This window comes from Ambystoma mexicanum, chromosome 2q (genome assembly GCF_040938575.1).
Source record: "Ambystoma mexicanum isolate Mex_15411 chromosome 2q, UKY_AmexF1_1, whole genome shotgun sequence".
Taxonomy (NCBI): Eukaryota; Metazoa; Chordata; class Amphibia; order Caudata; family Ambystomatidae; genus Ambystoma; species Ambystoma mexicanum.
In genome coordinates this window covers 303,398,489-303,418,722 of record NC_090924.1, presented here as the reverse complement: position 1 = coordinate 303,418,722, position 20,234 = coordinate 303,398,489, and the positions used below count along the sequence as shown (strand labels likewise).

The 20,234-nt window shown below is 47.4% G+C and overlaps 1 protein-coding gene across 6 annotated transcripts in view; it reads right to left on the bottom strand.

Moving 5' to 3' along the window:
- Window positions 1-1,495: 1,495 nt before the first annotated feature.
- Window positions 1,496-20,234, bottom strand: part of LOC138569353 (uncharacterized) — a 1,814,236-nt gene continuing 1,795,497 nt past the window's right edge. For all 6 annotated transcript variants that reach the window (XM_069647265.1, XM_069647261.1, XM_069647266.1 and 3 more), the window contains one exon: window positions 1,496-4,174. In XM_069647265.1, the coding sequence (XP_069503366.1) occupies window positions 4,091-4,174 (84 nt within the window). In that variant the 3' untranslated portion in view covers window positions 1,496-4,090. The remainder of the gene's footprint in view (window positions 4,175-20,234) is intronic.

Here is a 20,234-nt window from a genome sequence, read left to right as displayed (position 1 = left end):
GACCTTAGAGGAGTGGAAGGAGGCCAGGAGGGCCTCCCACCGGGTGCCTCCATTAATGGGAGAAGAAAAAGGAGAAAGCACAGAGACCATATGAAAAGTCCATAGGTCTGGCGAGGGAACGACAAAGAGGATGTCGGTGAGGGTTTGCCTGGAGGAAGCACTGGTATAGGTGTCAGCAATAGGGAGGCCTGGGTTGGAGACCAGGATGTCCTTTTTAAGATTCTTCCTACCAGATTTAGTGTGGAGAGCAGGATAGTCGATAGAGAAGCAGTTAGAAAAGATAGGAGAGACAGAGAGCACCATAGAGTAGGTTGGGAGAGGAGAGAAGAGCAAAAGGAGAGGAAGGGGGGAGGTGGGAGCAGGGAGAACGCTAGGGAAGGACACAGGATGGGGGGCAAGCAGACTAGACAAGAGCTCAGACAATAGTAGAACAGTTTGCTGGATGAACGCTTTGCTAAGAAGGCAAAACCAAAGACAGCACCACTTTCACAATGTGGTTTAAACGCCGTAGACAACACACCTAGGTCTGAGAGTCCTGTATAGTGGGAGAAAGGCCTAGGTTTCACAATGCAATTTAAATACTTTCTCAATGCAATTTAAATACCGGAGAAAAACATACCCAAGTCTGAGAATCCTGTATAGTGGGAGAAATGCCTTCACAATGCAGTTAAATACAGCCAATAACCATATTGTTATCTCAGAGTGGCACAGGATAATAATCACAGTATTATTTAGTGTAGGTAAGGCTGCTTTGTGGCAGGGTTATGTGGCAGGGTTACCAGGGTAGAGTGATGGCTCTATTCCTCACCCGGGCCACACCTACCTCACTAGTTGCTGCTGGTTGACGGCTGGCCACTAGCTTCCCCTGCTTACACCTGCAGAAACTATCAGTAGCCGCCTCTGTAGCAGCCGCCCTTTGCCTTGGGGCCCTTAGCCACAGGGGCTGCCGGGCAGAGGGCTGCCCTGGGAGGTCAGTTAAGACCAGCAAATGAGCCAATCCCAATGGAGGGGCAGTCTGGGAGGAGGGAGGCCCGGAGGAAATGGGACCAGGGAAGCACGTTAGGGAAGCTGGGTGAAGGTAGGGCCTGGGGGCACCAGATATATGCAAACATTACTAATCAGGCCTTGGGAGGTGGGGGGCAGCAACAAGCTTAAAGAAGCCTTACTCCATGCGTTTGCCCTGCTGTGTCTCCCCCTTACTGCTAACCCATCGTTTCTCACCTCTCCCGCTTCCTCCAGTCGCCTCCTCTTTACTTATTGCACATCAGATAAGAACACATGCTTCACTCTAAAGCTCAAACTATTTTTGCATTTGCACCTATTGCATTTGTTCTCCACCTCTGCCCCTGCCCTTACTGATCCAAAGTTTCCAAGGCATATGAAATATCAATTGCCAGTTTCCATTCCTTACTTTGGAGTGTGCCACAAAGCGGCTGCGGCCACAGTTGGCGATTTACAAATGATCTATAAATAAAACAAATGTATTTTAAAAAAATTAAGAACACTGAGATTTTATTAACCATCTGCTTTTTTTATATACAAGTGAATTTTTTTATATAAATTGTATAAACAGTTAAAAAGAAAGTTGCATGGCGTATTAGTAAACAACATATCTACAAACATTTAAAAGAAAAGAGACAGTAGGGTTTAAGTGTGGACAGCTGTAAACTGAGAATGAACAGACAGACAGAGGCACTTTTCTGTACAAAATGTGCATTTTGAGGTTATCCTTTGCATTGCATATTTACAAGTAATTGACAAAAAAATATATTTAACTGGGTCAGTAAGTTGTGTACCACGGCTTTCTTTAAAACAATGTTGCTCACTAAAGTATAGTACAATTACGTTTTATTTAGTTTTTTTTAAAGTATTCCCTAATGACCAAATCACATTCAAGTAACCATCAAAGTAAATGCTGGGAGTGACAGTGTGTAATTTGGTAAATTACTGTTGTCAGTCTCAAAGAAGACGGTGTGGTGTAATTAACATGGGGCAGGTATTTAAGTGAGTCTAGACACTCTAGGAAAAAGACCTGGCATAGACAAATTTGGACATCCCGCACTCGACTTAAAAACAAACCTAAAGCAGACAAAGCACATTTAACACATTCATTAAAAGAAAAGCAAAAATGGAAAACTTTTTTTTCATTTAAGCGGCTCCTTCAATGAGACTACTTCATTCACTACCCGACCTGCTCCAACAATATTACACTCCCAGGAAGGTTAATACAGCTCAGGCTCTTAAGTTCAACACCAGCACTGAACTTCCTCACATTGTTCTGCAGGACCAACGGATTTGCTTTGCCCAGTTTCCATAGTAAACAGGTTTGAATTGATCTATGAGGATTGCAAATGCGCTTACTTTTCATACAAGAATAAGAAAGAACGTGGTGTAAAATTATACATACTTCAAATTAAGTATACATTTTAATTAAAAGGAATAACATGTTATTGTATGGTGGATTTTCTTCAAAGTTGCTGATAAACACAATCTCAACTGTTCACTAAGTAATTTGAACTTGATGGATGTAAGACAATGCATCACATTTGAGGAAATGTCACTGTTGCTGAATTGCCATAAAAAAACAGATACAATTATACTTTATTAATAAAGTACGTCCCTGAATGGCACCGTATTTCGTCTAAATTTGAAAAATGACCCTTGACCTACCTCCCGGCCAATCTACCTGCCAAGTTTAAGAATTAATTAAAAAATATATATTTTTAATCTCAAGAGGTCTTACCTCCGAATCTAAACGCAATTTTGAGGAAAAAAAGCGGAGAAAAAACCCAGAAAAATGTACTCTTGTAGAAAAAACACAGTGCTGAAAAATAAGGCCCAGCTTCACCTAAAAGCCAGAGGAAGCTCTGTTGACTGGCCATGTAATGTACAACAGGTGGGTGCAGGCTGTCAAAGGAACAGCAGGGCAAAAGTGGGGCTGATCTCAGATTGGGTATACACAAGGCGCGATGATTAAGAGACTAAAGTGTTCTTACAATGCCATAAGAGGGATGTGGGGGAAGTTTGTAAAGATGCTAAATAAGGAACGCTAATACTGCAAAATCGGGATCCACGATTAGAAGGGTAAAGAATAGATCAGAATAAGAACGTAATAACATAATATGAACAGCGGTTAAGCAATCTGTGCCAAGAAAGCAGTGATATCTCACAATTGTGGAAATAATGGCCGCTGCATTCATGTGAAATAATTTGGAGAAGCAAGTACAAGTTAAGTAAGTGTCAAATGTTTTGGAGGTATGACGGGTCCCACACTACTTTTATCTTGTGGAGCAGGATATTATCCATAGGGGACATTTCCCCCATGTGTACGAAAGGTGAATCTCAGCTTTAGTTTCATTTACAACTTTCGTTTTTCTTTGTTCCAAAAAAAAAATGGAATTACCAAAGTTTTGAAAATCAGGGGAATTGTACTCTACAGTTATATGCCCAGACACCGATGTGTGTAGTGTTGCTACATGCCTCCCTGCTGGCCAGTTCCACGAAATCCTCAGGAACAGGTGGGAAGGAATGCGCTGCTTGGCTACAACCTTATTTAATTGATATAAAGGTGCTGTGCGAACATGTCTGGGGGCATGGAAATGCACACTGCAACATGGCCATTGGTCGAAATACAGTAAACGTGAAAAATATTTCCAGTTGCGTTTCTGCCTCATATACACAAATACGCCAAGTGTGCTGGTTCACCTTCAGAGCCTCAAAGGGCATGAAGTGCTTACTCCCTTGCAACATTCACGGCAAACACTGAACATGCTAAAGAAAAGAGACAACATGTCGGGGTTATAAAATCCTAACAAAGCACTCCACACATTCATTAAAACTTTGAATGCCAAAGGATTTCAGTGACGCTGTACTGGACTGCAGCCTTAAACGTAATACATCACATCCAAAACAAAACATTGTACTCCACAACAGGAATTGTTATCTGGGTACATTAAAAAAGTGCATTGTAATTGGGCAATTGTGGTCTCATGACCATTCAGTATGATGAACTACATGAATTGCATAAAGGCAACGTCTTGTGAAGGTGCTTTTGATTGAGGCCCTCGAGTGACTTTCTTCTTGGATTAGGTCATGTTCTCGTCTGACACGCTGCAATCTTTTTCTTTAACTCATTACGCTCTGCTGGAGTGAAGAATATACACGTCGTCGAAACCTGTTGAGAAAGGTAGAGGTTACAATCATTCTTTTTCATAAAGCACTGAACTTGAACAGGAGGAAAGGGGCAAGAGAAGCAGGTATTGGACAACATTAAAATCTGGAATAAGTTAATTATCTTTTGATCATTTTCTTCCTGGTGGTTTACTCCTTCCCTCTACACATTACTCATAGTCGCTGCACTATAGTTAAGGTGTGTGACATGAGCCATATGAAATCCGAACATTCTGTTGCTAACAACTTTTGACTTGCATGATAGATTTGGCTAACATTTTCAAAACAAAATGTTTGTCACGAAAAGTGAAATAAAAGCTATTTGGAGGAGGAAAAGGGATGACATTATATCAGGCTAGAGGTTGGGAAGGGGAAAGAGGACATCATTTGAAGTTGGGGTGGGCTGGGGAGCCAATTACAGGTCGGGTGTTTTTGCATTATCGGGGGAATCCCGCCATATAACCATGGCTACAACGGAAGACACGATCGGTAATGAAACTGTGTCACATGAAACAAAGAGTGATGGGTTAACCGCAGAGGGATAGGTAGAGAAAATGCATCTGAGGGTGTTGGGCGGGACCATGGAAAGAGGAGGAGGGCACTTGTGAGAACAGAGAAGAGTCTTGGATTTTTGGAGCGTTTATGCATTATTGCAGTAATATGGAGGGCATGGATTGCCCTCCATATGACATTGCCGCTGCATGTGTAGTTCGTTGACATTACTGGAGTAACATCAGGGAATCCCGCGGGGGCCCTAAAGAAACCTATTGGTGCAATATGTAAAGTGGACACTGGCGAAGGCCATGGCAAGAGGGGTCCCAATAAAACCTATTGGTGGAACATGTGCAGTGGCGCCAGCTGCAGGCCATGACTAGTGGGCCCCTACCCAACCACCGCCAGACCACCAAGGTACATTGCGCACAAACTTTTGCCTGCAAAACTGTCCCATGTCATCTTAAGAAATCCACATTGTCTGACTCATGCCGACACTCTGCTACTCTTGTCTAACATACCTGTTAGATACATGCCCGCCCTCATCGCTCATTGCCTCCTCACCCGTTGCCTTCACTGCAATTCAAGTTGTTGTTGTCTCATGTCGCCTAGCACACGGCTTTTACATTCACTGTGATTGTGTACCTTAGTAAAGCTTTTACCCCACTTAAATGCAAGCCAGCCATCTGCCCTTAGCTTGACGGTAGACACTACTTGTGTGCACTCCTAATCAACCTGCTACACCTAAATCATGTCATATTTTATCACGCTAATATAGCACTGCTCATGCGAAACCAGACTAATGTGTACCTCAAATATAGGCGTTTGCCTGTATACCTACATAGTTGCCTTATTCTTAAACTAGGAGCCACCAACCGCATCCGCATACCACTCTGTGATTTTAGTACTATACTGCATTTAACTTATGTTGATCTGCCTATGCTGGATCATTGCTTTTAGCATTTGTTGACCTGCCTATGCTAGCCTATCGCGTTTAGCCCATGTTGATTTGCATTTAACTTAAGTTGATCTGCCTATGCTGGATCATTGCTTTTAGCATTTGTTGACCTGCCTATGCTAGCCTATCGCATCTAGCCCATGTTGATTTGCCCATGCCGGATCATTGCTTTTAGCATTTGTTGACCTGCCTATGCTAGCCTATCGCATTTAGCCCATGTTGATTTGCCCATGCTGGATCATTGCTTTTAGCATTTGTTGACCTGCCTATGCTAGTCTATCGCATTTAGCCCATGTTGATTTGTCCATACTCTAATGCACATCAGCCGAGGTGGCCCAACGCCTCACTGCCCACCCTTCGTTAAGGAAGCCCCTACTAGCCTGTCTCCCACCTACCTTACACGTCAGGGCAGCCAGTACGCTACCCTTATATGTCTATGTGTTTTACTCACGCATGCCTAGCGTACACACACTGCTGTTACCCTATGGCATCCAACCTCAGAGCATAATTTCCAAACTAGGCATTGCCCCAAGGTAACCCAACCTAAGAGTGCACTGGACCTGCATTGCGCAAAGTCACGCCCAGACCATGTCACCTGGTTTACCCCTACCATGTTCCTCTCCTGCATCATACCAGATAATGTACCCTGTAGCGGCAACAACCTCATAACTTTCAACGATGGCCTAGCCACTCTTGGATGCCCTAGGCACTACCCGATACCCTGCCCCACACCCTTCCTACCCACCCTGCCACCCTTCCCACCTAACCTCCACCCCCACCATACCCCTACCAGTCCCCGCGACAACACTATCTCCATGATAATTCCTAACTACAGTGGACCCTGTGCCCCATGCCACACTGTACCCCCCACGCTGAAACCGCCACATTCCACTTGCTCTGCTAATCCGGATATCACTGTCCGCAACAATAGACTAGGCACTAGGCTCCCCCACATAACCTGCAACCACCATGCTAAATTCAACACCAAAACTATAAAGAAAACAAAGACCCCTAACAAGCCGGAACCACTCCCCCTAAAAGGAGCCCTACTGAACGTCAGATCCCTGGCCGCACACCACACAGAAATTGCCGACACCATTCTTACACACGATCTCGACTTCCTTGCCCTAACAGAAACATGGCTACACGAGGCATCTGGACCATACCTATCACTAGCTATTCCTACCAACTACTCCATCTTCAGAGCTGACAGACCGAATGGTAAAGGAGGAGGCGTAGCAATCATCTCCAAATCTCTACTAGGCTGTAGACTTGTTTCTACCCTAACACTTAAATCCTGTGAACTACTCACAGTCAAGATACAAACTTCTCCCACACGCACGATCACCATTCACCTCATATACAGACCCCCAGGCCCTCCTGGAGTCTTCGAAGAAGACATCACTGCACTCATCACTGAAAACTCCAGACCACTAGCACAAACGATCATCCTCGGTGACTTCAATCTTGGCTACAACGACCCTAAGGATGCCCCAGCCACATCCCTAACCAACGCCCTAACTGAGCACGGATTTACTCAACTCAGTACCTCACCTACTCACCAGAAAGGTAGAATCATCGACTGGGTTGCTACTCTCAACTGTAACACCACATGTAGGGACCCCCAACCTCTCACTTGGACGGATCATCACCTTATCCCTTTCGAAATCCACATCAACCTCACAGCTCCTAAAAAATACCCAATGGCACCTGCCTGCCAAACCAGAAGCAAGCGAAACATCACAGCTGAAGCCTTAGTACCTCTGGTCCTACCCACCCTCAACGCACTACCGGACAATGCTGACCTCAACCTACTTGTTGACACCTTCAACAACTCTATGGCCTCGGCCATGGACACTATTGCCCCTTTGAAACTACGTAAAAGCAAGCCAATAAACCACCTAAGTTCATGGTACACCCCCGAACTTAAGCTACTTAGGAAAAAGAAGGCCAAAGCTGAACTCTCATGGAAATCTAACCCATCTTCTGAAAATAAATCCACCCTCAAGAATATCTGCGCGCTTTACAAAAGCGAGATAATTCGCACCAAAAAAGAGGCCTACAACGTTAGGATAGATCAAGCAGGCTCTTCCACTAAAGAATTATTCAAAATATTAAAGGAGCTAGAAAACCTCAACCCGCCTCTGGACACCTGCTCAAAAGACAAACCATGGTGCACCAGCATCCAGAACACACTTAACAACAAAATCATAGGACTCCAAACCAAAATTGAGGACAAACGTCAACAACTTTTCAACAACTCGACCACGAACCCAATCCTTGACGCACCAACGCCTGCCAAAGCTAATACAGCCTTCACCTTTAAGAAAGTAACTACTCTAAAAGTACAAAAAATTATCTCCTCCCTACAACCATCTAACTGTAAAGGGGACAGTTGTCCTGCACAGATAATAAAAGACGCAGCCAGAGACCTGTCCCCATTCATCACTAAACTTATCAACCTGTCATTTACTAACAACTCTGTACCCAGCAACCTAAAACAGTCCTGGGTTCTCCCTCTCCTAAAAAAGCAATCATTAGACCCAGCCATACCAACCAATTATAGACCCATCACCAATGTCCCTTTCCTATTAAAAATCTTGGACAGAGTCGTCTACATTCAAATTCAGGAGTACCTAGAATCCAACCAACTGCTAGGTATACGTCAATCTGGCTTCAGACCTCAACACTGAACAGAAATCGCTTTAGTTGACCTCAAAAGCCAGATTGATGAAATCAAAGGCAATGCTGCTATTCTACTTCTCTTAGACCTCTCAGCAGCCTTCGATTTAGTCGACCACGAAATCCTCTGCAAACATCTATCTATTGCAGACCACTTCTCTTCCTCTTCCTCTGCATGGATACAATCCATCCTGGCAAATAGAACTATGCGAGTTTTCTCCACTACAGCAGCAGCTGACCCCATCCCCATTGCATGCGGAGTCCCACAAGGCACCTGTGTCTCCCCCACTTTGTATAATATATTTACAAAGCCGCTATTTGACAAACTGGTCCGTCTGGGTGTCACCTACACCAACTACGCAGATGACACCCAGATCCTCCTTACCATCACGGGCAACTACAATGCAGATGTCACCCGGATTAACGAAATCTTCTCCATCATTCAGGCATGGATGGCCACACACGGCCTCTGCCTGAATGAGAAGACACAGCTTCTCCTGGTTGGCTCTCCCAATAACCTGGCTAAACTCAGTCCATGCTAAAATAACATTACCATAGACGGTAATACCATCCCCATTGTCAAAAGCGTGAAAACCCTAGGCTTCCACTTTGACGCCAATATCAACCTCACCAAACAAATTAACTCTACCGCCTCAGCTACTGCCTACATGGGTAAGCTAATTAGGGCCAGCAGACCCTTTCTATCCTCCAATAGCTGCCTTACTCTGGCCAGAGCCCTCATCCAGTCCAAACTGGACTACTGTAATAGCCTGTACTTAGGAGCCAATCAATCTATAATAAACAAACTCCAGGTTCTCCAAAATAATGCTCTACGCGCAGCACTCAACATCCCTCGGCGAGAGCACATCTCCACAACTAGAAAAGCGTGCAAATGGCTTTCCATACAGCAACAAAATCGACCTCAAAACTATCTGCCTCACTCATAAGTCCCTCAACCACCTAGCCCCACCATACCTCACTGACAAATTTACTTTAAAAACTGCCTCCACAACCACCAGATAATCCAACTCCCTATGCCTGGTAGTGCCTAAATTTGCCCGAAAAAGAGCAGGAGGCGCCAGCTTCACAGTACTTTGCCGCCCAACTCTGGAACACACTACCACTTGACATCAAAACTATTGAATCCTTTCCGATCTTTAGGAAACATGTTATCAGCTGGCTACTGAACAAAGAACAGCCCGTATCTATGTAAACTGCTGCACCTTGTAATTTGTTGCTATGTAATTGTATATGCAAAGTGTCGCACCTTGTAATTTGTTGTAATATGTAATTGTTTATATCATGCCTGTAACCATATTCTTAAGCGCCCTTCTGCCCACGGGTCCGGAGCGCTATACAAAAAAATAAAACAAACAAACAAAGAAACCTATTGGTGCAAAATGTGCAGTGGCCATGGCCAAAGGTTAGGACAAGTGGGATTGAAAGTAACAAGTGTTTTAAAATATACAGTATACCGTGCTCACTGGCCATGGCAGAAGGCCATGTCTAGTGAACCCCAAGGAAACCTATAGGTGGAACATGTACAGTGGGCACGGCCAAAAGCAATGGCTAGTGGGCACTAGAGAAACCCATTGGTGCAAAATGTTCAGTGGCCACGGCTGAAGGCCATGGCTAGTGGCCCTTGAATAAACTATGGTATAACAAGATCCTTAACGTTCACTGAAAAAACATTAGTTGGTAGGCCACCAGGGGATGCGCATGTTGGCAGCTGCCTAAGAGCAGAACTCTTACTCCACTGGGTTGAAAAGTGTGTAGAGCTGCCACTTTTGACCCCCCAACCCCATGAGCACAGTGACCAGACCATACCCCAACAGGGGCTCCAGCACACATCTGGGCAGAACTGGAGGCAAATCCTCCCTCAAGGAGCTGTGAAATATTCAAAGGAAGTCTGGCCGGGAATCGAGCAGAAGAACTCCTGTCCTGCCATTCCAGGTCTTCGGCTGCAGCTTGGGACTTTGGATTGCAGCATTCTTTAAGGCATGCATCCTCTCACTCTTTAAGAGCATTTGGCCTCAGAAGCCTAATCAGTGGGGATCGAGGGGAATTGCACTCGCCCCGGTTGACCTGGCCGGCATACTGGTGACTGGAGGCAGAGCCTCAGACTAACTCCCGAGGTGAAGAGACCCCTGGGGACGAAGCGGATTGAAGGGGTAGCAGAAGGGTAGGCCCATGTCAACCGGCTGCTTTACCCGACCAGGGTGATTCGAGCTGAGGGGGTGGAGTATATTTGGCAGCCGGTTCAGGGCGAGTACGATGCTCTATAAGCTCACTGAAGCGATGTTAGGCCTCAGACTCGTAGCAAGCTCCTTCCCCCTTATCAGAGCGGATCACAACCACCTTTGGTGGAAGGGGACTTGACGCAGCAGAGGGGGGGGGGGGGGATTAGCTGGGATCCCGCTCCTACAAGGGATTTTTGTTGTAGAAGCACTCTACCTGGTCTGCGGCCCCCTGTTCCTCTCCTGGCACGGCAGGGCACTGAGTTTGCAATCTAGGAGCTGCTACCCCCAACTATGTTGAGCTGTGGAGAAAGGATCAAGAGCTCACTCTTAATCTATGTTGACTGGGTCACAGAGCGCCTCCTCCACCCCCGTGTTGGGTAGGGACGCCTTGCATTACATCTCTCCCCTTTAAAGAGATTTCACTACTCCCTCGACAGGACCTTTTGCTTTCCGCCAGATCATGGCAGAAGAAGCAAAGGAGGCACGGTCTACTAAGAAAGACAGCCTTCCTGTTGGAGGATAGCCTTCCTGTTGGAGGAGATCTGGGGCTTAAGAACGGATATTGGCTGCAGACTGGACAAACTTAATAAGCGGGTGGAAAAAATTGACGAGAGTCAGCAAGCAGTTGAAAATAATCCGTCGTCCCTTGATGTGATGGAAACCCAAATTGACATGTGACTGTCTGAATTGGAAAGAAGAGAAACAGAGATGACCCTTAAAATTGATGAATTTGAAAACAGGGAGAGGAGTAATGACTTGATATTTTTGGGAATTCTGGAAAAGGAAGGTGAAAACGGAAAGAGATATACGAAGGTCTATTCACAAGGTGGTTAAGCTCCTGTTTGGAGACGACTCGATTGACGAACGCACAGTAGACAGTGCACACAGAGCTGGGAGGAAGTACGAGAGGTCGGCAATCTTTTCTCGCCTGCTTCCACAATTACGCAGAGAAAACTAAAATACTCGATAAAGCCTGCTCTCTGGGCCCGATTCTACGAGGAACTTCGAAAATAATGATTTTTCAAGACATGTCATTCACATTAGCTAGACGCAGATTGGGTACCCCTCTGATGAAATGGTTGTTACAGATGGGGTTTCGCCTTCTCAATTGCCTTTGAATGTGAAAATTATAGCTATAAATTGGTCACAGAAGACGACATTCAGAGGGTCATGAGTGCACTCTTCCCTATAAATAAGGGAAGTATCGTCCACTTTTACCCCCTAAAAATAGGCACGTACTCCCCATCAATAAAAATAGGGAGTAAAAATACTCCCAACAAGAAATGTGAAACAAACGACGTGGACCTTGAACCCCTTCTTTCACCCACACAGCTCCATGAAGTTTGGACCAGTAGTGCACGTATCACCAGAGGAAGAAACTACAATTACTGCTGCATCTTTTAATGTGTATTGTAAGGAACTCATGGTGGCAACAGTAAAGACAGACACAAGTGATCACAGTTCAAAAAACGCAGGGTGGAAAAACACCTAATCTAAACCTAAATCTAAGATTGGAGCAAGCTTCGACCAAACGAAAAATAAGGCAGTCCTTGTGGCGTTGCGTCAAAATAAAAAGGCCTATTCTAAAGAAAAAAACCTATTGTCAATTCCTTACAACTAATTACAGAAAGAGTGAGGTTTGGGTTTCAATAAAGAAAGAAGTATTCCAAATAATAAGTCAGGATGTGATTGCCAGGGTTCTCCCCTTGCCCACATTTTGAGTACGGGACAAGGCGGATCTCCTGAGCACAGTACACACTCAAGCTTTCCCAGCACAAGCCGACAGTTCTGCATCAGCTATTAGGTTCTTCGATGGTTAAGTTACTTTTCAATAAAAGTCTCTTGCCTTCGAGGGCCTGATATTCTCAACAAACGCAAAATTCGGTTCCGGATTGCTTCACCCCTGGGTCCCCCTCTTATGGGTGCAGACCCCTCACAAGTCGTTTTCAAGAAATCAAAACAGTTTTTTTCTCAGTGAACTTTCGGTGATAACTTTCCACCCCTGGATCTCCCTCGCCCGGGCTCAGACCCCAAATGACAAGAGGGACACTTCACTTCGCCCCGTCTTTCACAAATCTTAATGTCTTTTCAAACAATGCAGTGTGGACTTCCCTCGATATGGCTCACTGTTGCCAACCTTTGTAACCTTTGCTTAAGCGTTCATTTCACCAAGCAGGATTAATTTTCTTCAGTTTCCCAATTACCTGTCGGTCAAAGTCTTTCGATGGTACAGAGGATTTTACAAGACCCCTGTATGACCACTTTGACCTCTATTCGCCTCTTCCCAAGGCCTTCTGGTTACGGTAGTCTATCATCGGGTAATCGTAATCCTGCGTGAGCACCCATGTGGTGCTGAACACCTCTGTTGCTGGTTTTCCCCTCTTTTCTCAATAGTTCCTTTAAACCTTTCAAAGTTCAAATTAGCTGCTTGCTACTTTTCGTTCAACACAGTTCGGATTCTTATGGACTCTCTCCCCTCCACTCACCGGCTGTGATGAACCATTTGGCTTTCTTCCTCCTTGGAGTCAAGCGTCTCTCCCTGGCTTGGTAATCAGAGGGGGGTCTTGGGTACCATTGACATCTGCTGCAACACACGCTGGCTATTGTTCGCAGACTTATTATTCCTTCAGCGGAGGTTCCATGGCCCTTGTTTGGAAAGGGAAAGGTAGACTCTCACCTTGTCACCCCCTCGGTCTATGCCGTCTTTTCCTTCCTCTTGAACTGTCGTGCTGGGTGAGCCCTCATGTTTTGCGCTCTGCCTTGCTCGACCTGTGCGTTTGTGTGCCACCTTTTATCCCTGGAGGGAAGGGAAAGGGCTGTCAGGTGTGTGTGATTCTGGTCAAATGCCTGACCCTTGTATTGGGACATGTCCGGTAAATGGCTCTGGTGTTAATCTGTTGTCTTTCGTGTTGTGCAAAAGTGTTTGTGTCGGAAAAGGGGAGGGGGCAGGGTTTGGAATATCCTACATGGCAGGATGAAGAAAAGGTGTTGAAAGAAGGGGGATACCACGCCTCACCCATCGGTGTCCCACTCCCCAAGGACCCCCCCATCGAGGTGATCCTCCCTCACCGGTCCACCCCCAGGAACTGGATCCAATATCGATGGCCGTGCCCTGGCCACCTGGATGATAGATCCCCGGGGAATAGCTAGAGACACACCTTCAGGTTTCTCACATACCCTTCCTCCATGCAATGTAGCCACATTTGTTTCACAGGGGAACCGGGAAAGAAAATCTACATTTCCATGGTCTTCCTTTTCGGTGATCCACAGTAAACCAATAGGGCTGTGGGCCTAGCAACCAGTGCATGACCCTAGGGTTGGAGTCTTTGTGTGGCTAATCCAAACTAGGGTGAGAGGTCTGTATTGAGTGTGAACTTTCGTCCCAATAGGTAATACCCAAGATAGATAATGGCCCACATGATGGCCAGGGCCTACAGTTCCACCAGAGAGTAATTGTTTTCACGTGGTAATAACGTGCAGCTGGTGAATAATATGGGATCTTTTGATCCATCGCAAACCTGGGATAGGACCGCTCCTAACCCTGTAAGAGAGGCATCTGTCTGCAACACAAACTCCTTACAGAAGTCTCTGACACAGTGTCTGCCTCAAGATGTTATAACATATCTCGTCCCCGTCATTCCAATTAAGTTTCTGGGGTTTGGCATTCTTAAGTTTATCTGTCAGCCGGGCAAGAGCTGGGACGAAACCTTTGGTAGTACCCTATTAATCTTTTGGTTTTGGCAGTTGGTGTATCTAAGACGGCTTTTACCTTCTCATGTTGTGGTTGTACATTACCGTTCCCTACGAAGAAGTGAAGATATTTCATGGCTGATTGGGACAATCTGCATTTAGCTGGATTAGCAGTTAGGCCAGCGTTTCTGAGGACCTTCATGCTGGTATATAGATGGAACAGATGGTTCTCCCAAGTCTTACTATAAATGACGATATTGTCAATATAAGTACCACAAAAATCAGAGTAGGGTTGTAGGATTTGATCCATGAGACGTTGGAAGGTGGCTGGCGCACCTTGTAAACCGAAAGGTAGGATTTTAAATTGGAATAATCATAGCAGCCTTGAAAACGCAGTCTTTTCCTTATCTAGTCCATAGATGGGAAATTATAAGTTACTCACCATAGTGACTAACCTTAGTCCCCTTTCCGCCATATTGCATGGGCGTCCCTTCCTAGGGACGGAAGATGCTGGTGGGTCCGCAGGACTACTTTATCCATGTGAAACAGTGTAGGGCTCCGAGGCGACCAGTGCCTGGGTTTCGCCGACTCTACGAGCCGAGGTGAGGTGAGGCCCGATGGCCACAGACACCATTGGCTCAAATGGTTTGTGCGCCAGAGCACCCAAAACTATGTTAAGGTCCCACATGGGGTGTGGCCTCTTGATGGGCGGGTAGAGTCTGGTGAGTCCCGTCAAATTCTTCTTGACAATCGGGTTGGAAGAGGAGAACACCTCTTCCTCCGAGTTTCTGTAGGCCCCTATGGCTGCCAGGTACGTGCGACACGTGTCTACCTGCACGCCCGAGTGGGCGAGATGCACAGAGAAGGAGAGCATGTCATCCAATGTACATGCAAGGGGGGGTCGATATCCTTAGAGTCTGCCCAGTGGCAGAACCTGGTCAACTTGCTTATACTGGGTCCTGGTAGCTTTGCTCTGAGCCCCCTGTATGATCTCTAGATTACTCTGGGAAAGGCTGAGGAGCCCTAGTGTGATATGCTCAGGAACCACGCTGTAAGGGTTAGTTTCTGTGGTGGAGGATGGATGACCCTGCCCCTCTGCTGTACCAGAAGGTGTGCTGGGCCTGTCGAAAGGCGAATGGGTGGTATCTCCGAGAGGCTGAGCAACTCTGAGAACCATGGCCTGGCTGGCTACCATGGAGCTATTAGAATGACGCTGAGGTGGCGAGACTCCTTGATCTTGCATATCACCCTGTGTATCAGCGGTGTGGACGGGAAGGCGTATGCTGCCATGCCGTTCCACGGAATCTGAAATGCGCTCAGGGAGTTGGGGCCCTGTCCCTGCCAGGATGCAAACTGTTGGGACTTCCTGTAATTCCAGGTGGCAAAGAGGTCCACCTGGGGGTGTGTCCCCATCTGCTGAAGATCTCCTGCAGCACAAGGTTGTTCAATTGCCACTCATAATTGTCCGCTCCCTGTCTGCTGAGCCTGTCTGCCTTCAGGTTGGATTCCCCCGGAAGGTGGACGGCCGCGAGGTAGAGGTTATCCAGGGCCCATTCCCACATGCTGAAGGCCAGCCTGCACAGTGGAGGGGATCAGGCGAATGTCACTTCTCAGCTGAGGAAGTGCGCAGTAGCCCTCTTGATGGCCGTGATCTTGTCCTCCGAAGCACGTATTCCAGATGAGCCCCAAGGTGGTCAGACTCTGCGTGGGATTCAGTTGCGACTTCTTGAGATTGAGCAAAATGCCCAGATCGTGTAGTGTGTTCATAAGAGTGTGGGACGTGCGGTGCACCGCTTCCGGAGATGAAGCCCTGACGAGCCAGTCGTCGAGGTACGGATATATGTGGTGGCCCTGAGGAGGGCCGCCACTGCATTCATTAGCCTGGTAAAGACCCTGGGGCCCGAGATGAGGCTGAAGGTAAGCACCCTGTATTGGAAATGGTAGCCCATGATCCTGAATCATAGAAAAGAACAATGAGGCTGCCAAATCGGGACGGGCAAGTACACCTCCTTCAGATTCAGGGAGCACATCTGTTAGGCAGAATCCTGGGCAGTGCCCTTAGGGACGACTACACAAGATTAAGACTACAGGTGGTAGTACAATTTCACCTTTGGCACAAGCCTGTACTACACAGTTAGAGTGGTAGCAGTAGCGGAGCAGCCAGACTTATCTAAAGAGCAAATGAGCAGTAGTAGAGATTACACAAAGGACTACAATGACTGTGACTCAAGCAAACACTGACTCAAGGTTTTTGGTTAAAAAGTATAAGTACATTTATTTCTAGACCATCTGTTCGTAAAACACTTCACTTCTATTAAATTAAAACCACACGTAAAATACACTACAGACAACCAATTCACTTTGTGCAGCACAATTCAAGGTAAGTACCTTTGGATTTGACAGACCGGTGTTGTGAAACAAAGACGTTACCGGGGGTTGTTACGCATACAATTTTTGACAGGCATGACAGTTCGGTCTTACGAAAGAGACGCGTACCCGTGAGAAGAAATGCTACAGTAGTCAAACACACTTAGCACATGAATTAACACAAGAGAGTTGGGGTCAAAAATCATAGGCAATACTTTTGTCAAGGCAGATAAAATCAAGAGACACTTTCTAACACAAAGATTAGTCAATAGGCCTGCGCCAGTGTCAATGGGACAGGGGTCCTGTTGTCGAGGATCACAAGGTTAGCACAGTTCACGATTCGAGATTGCGATGAGTACTTCGATATTGTCAAAAGGGAAGCAAAAGTTATAAGAGGGAAGGAAGATAAGGACACGCTTTTGGTGAGGAGAAAAGGGTTCACCCTAGTTCCTCGAAGTCGGACACAGTACCTTATTCGTATGAAGAAGAGCTGGCGCCACGGCAGTTGTTCCTGGTAGGTTCCTGCAGACTCACGGATCCTGAAGCTTCAGTCATGGGGACAAGAAGGGCGACGTCTGGAGCGATCTGCACTACCCAGGGATGAAGCCAGCAGCAGCAAAACAACAGTGAATAAAAGGTGCGCTCCTTCAAAAACAGGAGAGGCTCTTCAGATGGCTATCCGGCCCACTACAGCTATGTGCAGCGATTTCGACCAAGAAGAGGATCCTCTGCCTGTGGAAGGTGAGCTGGTTGATCCCACCAGGCTCAAGGGAAGACTACTCCGGACTGGATCTTCTCTTGTCATTTAAGGTTAGATAGCTCAGGACTGCAGCAGGGCTTCACCGGGACTCGGTAGGTGCAGCAGCCGTCTTCTTTTCCGCTTCTCTTCGGTTCCTTCCAGTTCCAGTGGCGACTGACTTCCAGCCCAAGAGTCCTGCCTTTTATGCCAAAATCCCCCATTCACACAGCCTGGCTGTCAATCACTCAGCAGGGGGGTTGTCCGGCCCGGACAACCACCTCAGCCAATCAAGACAAAGTGCAACCTGGGTCTCCAAGGAGACCGTATGCAGGGGGTGACTACACCCCTCCCTCACAATCAGCCCATCTAGACACCCAGACGCCACAAGGAGGGCTCCTGGACAGAAGCCCGCCAAAAGCCGGCGAACAAAGGAGGCAAACCTGGTTTGCCGCGCTAAGTAAAACACAAGAAGGACGTTAACAAAAAGAAATGGCGATTAAACCCAACCAGAGCCGAAATAAAAAGTATTTGGTCAAGCGGGTTTAAGTTCGAGGCTAAAACAGTACCACGTTTATGTAGTATAATCGCGGTAGAAACGTTAGGGTATATACCACTGCCACCAGCCAAGTCTAAACGTTACAAGAGCAAAACAAAGCTCAGAGAGGCACAGACAAAAAGGGATAGGAATTAACCCTTTCCAGTACTCCAATGTAAGATGGGGTGTACTGGGTCTACAGTTTAAAGTGACTATATAAAGTTAATGGCAACTTTACAGGTTTCTGGGAGACAGTAGTCAGCCCCAGAAAAATGGAGTCAGTGGGAAGTCTCAAAGACAACTCTGTGTCACTGCACTGAAGGTGCTGTGTACCGCACACAAAGTGGGGCTCATGGAGTGGTGTAGCTCCAGAGCACAAGATCACACAAACAGTAGAAATACACATGGCAAAACACATTTAAGAGTTGGGGAAAAAGGCTCACACTCTTACCAGGCAGAAACAATAAACCCCTGAAATCCAGCAAAGCTGCTGAGGGACTCACTAGGTGAGGGAAATTAGCCATAAATGAGAATTCTCGCTAACAACATCCAGTCTCCCTTGCACAATGTCTCCGCTATTAAGGCTGGTGTCACTATCTTGAATTTTTGTAGAGGTAGGGAGAGGTTGAGGGTGGAAAGGTCCAGCACAACTCTCACCTGGTTCTTTTAGGGAATGGCGAAAATCCTGGAGTAGAAGCCCAAGCCTCGCTGGGAGGCTGGGACTTCCCTCCAATGCCTGGCTCTCGACGAGTGACTGGATCTCCGCCAAAGAGTTGCTGTCCCAATCTGTGGGAGTGGAGGGGAAGAGGGAGGAGAGGCTGAGATGGGTAGGCGGTACCCTGTGGATACTACGGAGAGGATCGAGGGGTCTGCGAAATTCTGGCGTCAGAAGTGTTCATGGAGAGCAAGCCTGCCCCCTCACTTGAGACACGTGGACCCGGAGAGGCACGTCATACCTTCTTTCCCTCTGAGGCCGTTGCGGAGGAGAGGGACTGGAAAAAGCCCCCCCTTTTGTTGCTTGTGCCGATGTTGGGTCGGCGTGCAGTCCGGCTGCCTGGACCGCCGCTCTTGGAAGCCGCAGAACCCTCTGTATGTACGCCCCTTGTCCGAGCACTGCTGTGACTGGGTGTACGTTTTGGGCGTGGTCTTTGTAAGGATGGATAAAGACTTTGCCATTTGTGAGCTGTTTTTCTTTTTATCCAGCTCCTCGTCCGCAGTGGAGAGGAAGAGGTCACCCCCCTCGAACGGCAGGTCTAAGATGCGTTCCTGGACATCCGGGTTGAATTTCGTAGCACAAAGCCAGGCTGTTCATCTCATGTCTGTGGCAATACAGATGGCCCGGCCAGAGGCGTCCATGTGGGCCACGGTGGACTCCATGATGTCTTGTGCCACTATCTTGGCCTCTGCCAGTCCCACCTTGAATCGCGATTGGCTCTGCGCCGGAAGCTCTGTGAGTAAATCCGCAATTTCCCGCCAAAGCCTCTGGTTAACAGCTGCCAGCATGGCATCCGCATTGGCTTGATGAAGAGGCAGGGACACGTTGGAATACAGCTTCTTCCCATATGCCTCCAAGATCTTCTCCTCCTTGCCTAGCAGCGCCGCAGACGAGGAGGCCGAGGATGACTGAGGCTTGTAGTATAGTGAAGGCTGCAGCGATCACTGAGAAGTGCGGGCCGATAGCAAGAGTGTATCCCCCACCATCTGCCTGTACTTGGCGTCCAGGCGTCGATTGACCGGCTGGACCGAGTGGGGCTTGAACCGGCCCTTTCTGGCAAAGGCGACAACGTCCTTCTGCATTGGGATCCCAGTTCTCGCTGCGGGACGCAGCGTGAGGACTTCAGCGAGGACCCCCTCTCATGTTTGCTCGACCTCGGGTTGAGGATGGCCCAAGTACTCTGCCAGCCCTGCAATACGTTCGTGGAAGGCCTTGGCTGATGACGGTGGGACGGGGTCCTCTTCTTCATCTGTGTCCACCTGGGGGTCCAGTTGGTCCGGCACTGGTGCAGGGATGCTGAGAGCAGAAGGCCGAGGTGTGGAGAGCGGTGCCGGAGGCTGCAGCATAGGCTGGTACGGAACCACCTGCACTATCGGTTGGGGGGACTGAGCTGGCAGCGTAGGCTGCAAAGGGGCCAGGGGTGCCAGAACCATTGGCGGGAGCACGTGCCTGATGGCGTCACCGAGGATGACCCCCATCCAAGGAGATTTCATGAGCCGGAGGAACCTTGCAAAGAATCTGCCCTCACAGGCCGGAGGGGTGGTAGGTGATATTGATGGGGTAGCGGATGGCTGCTGGAGCCGTTGCGTACCCTGCCCATATGGACGCAGCGGGAACCAGCCCTGCATAAATGAAGGATAGGCTGT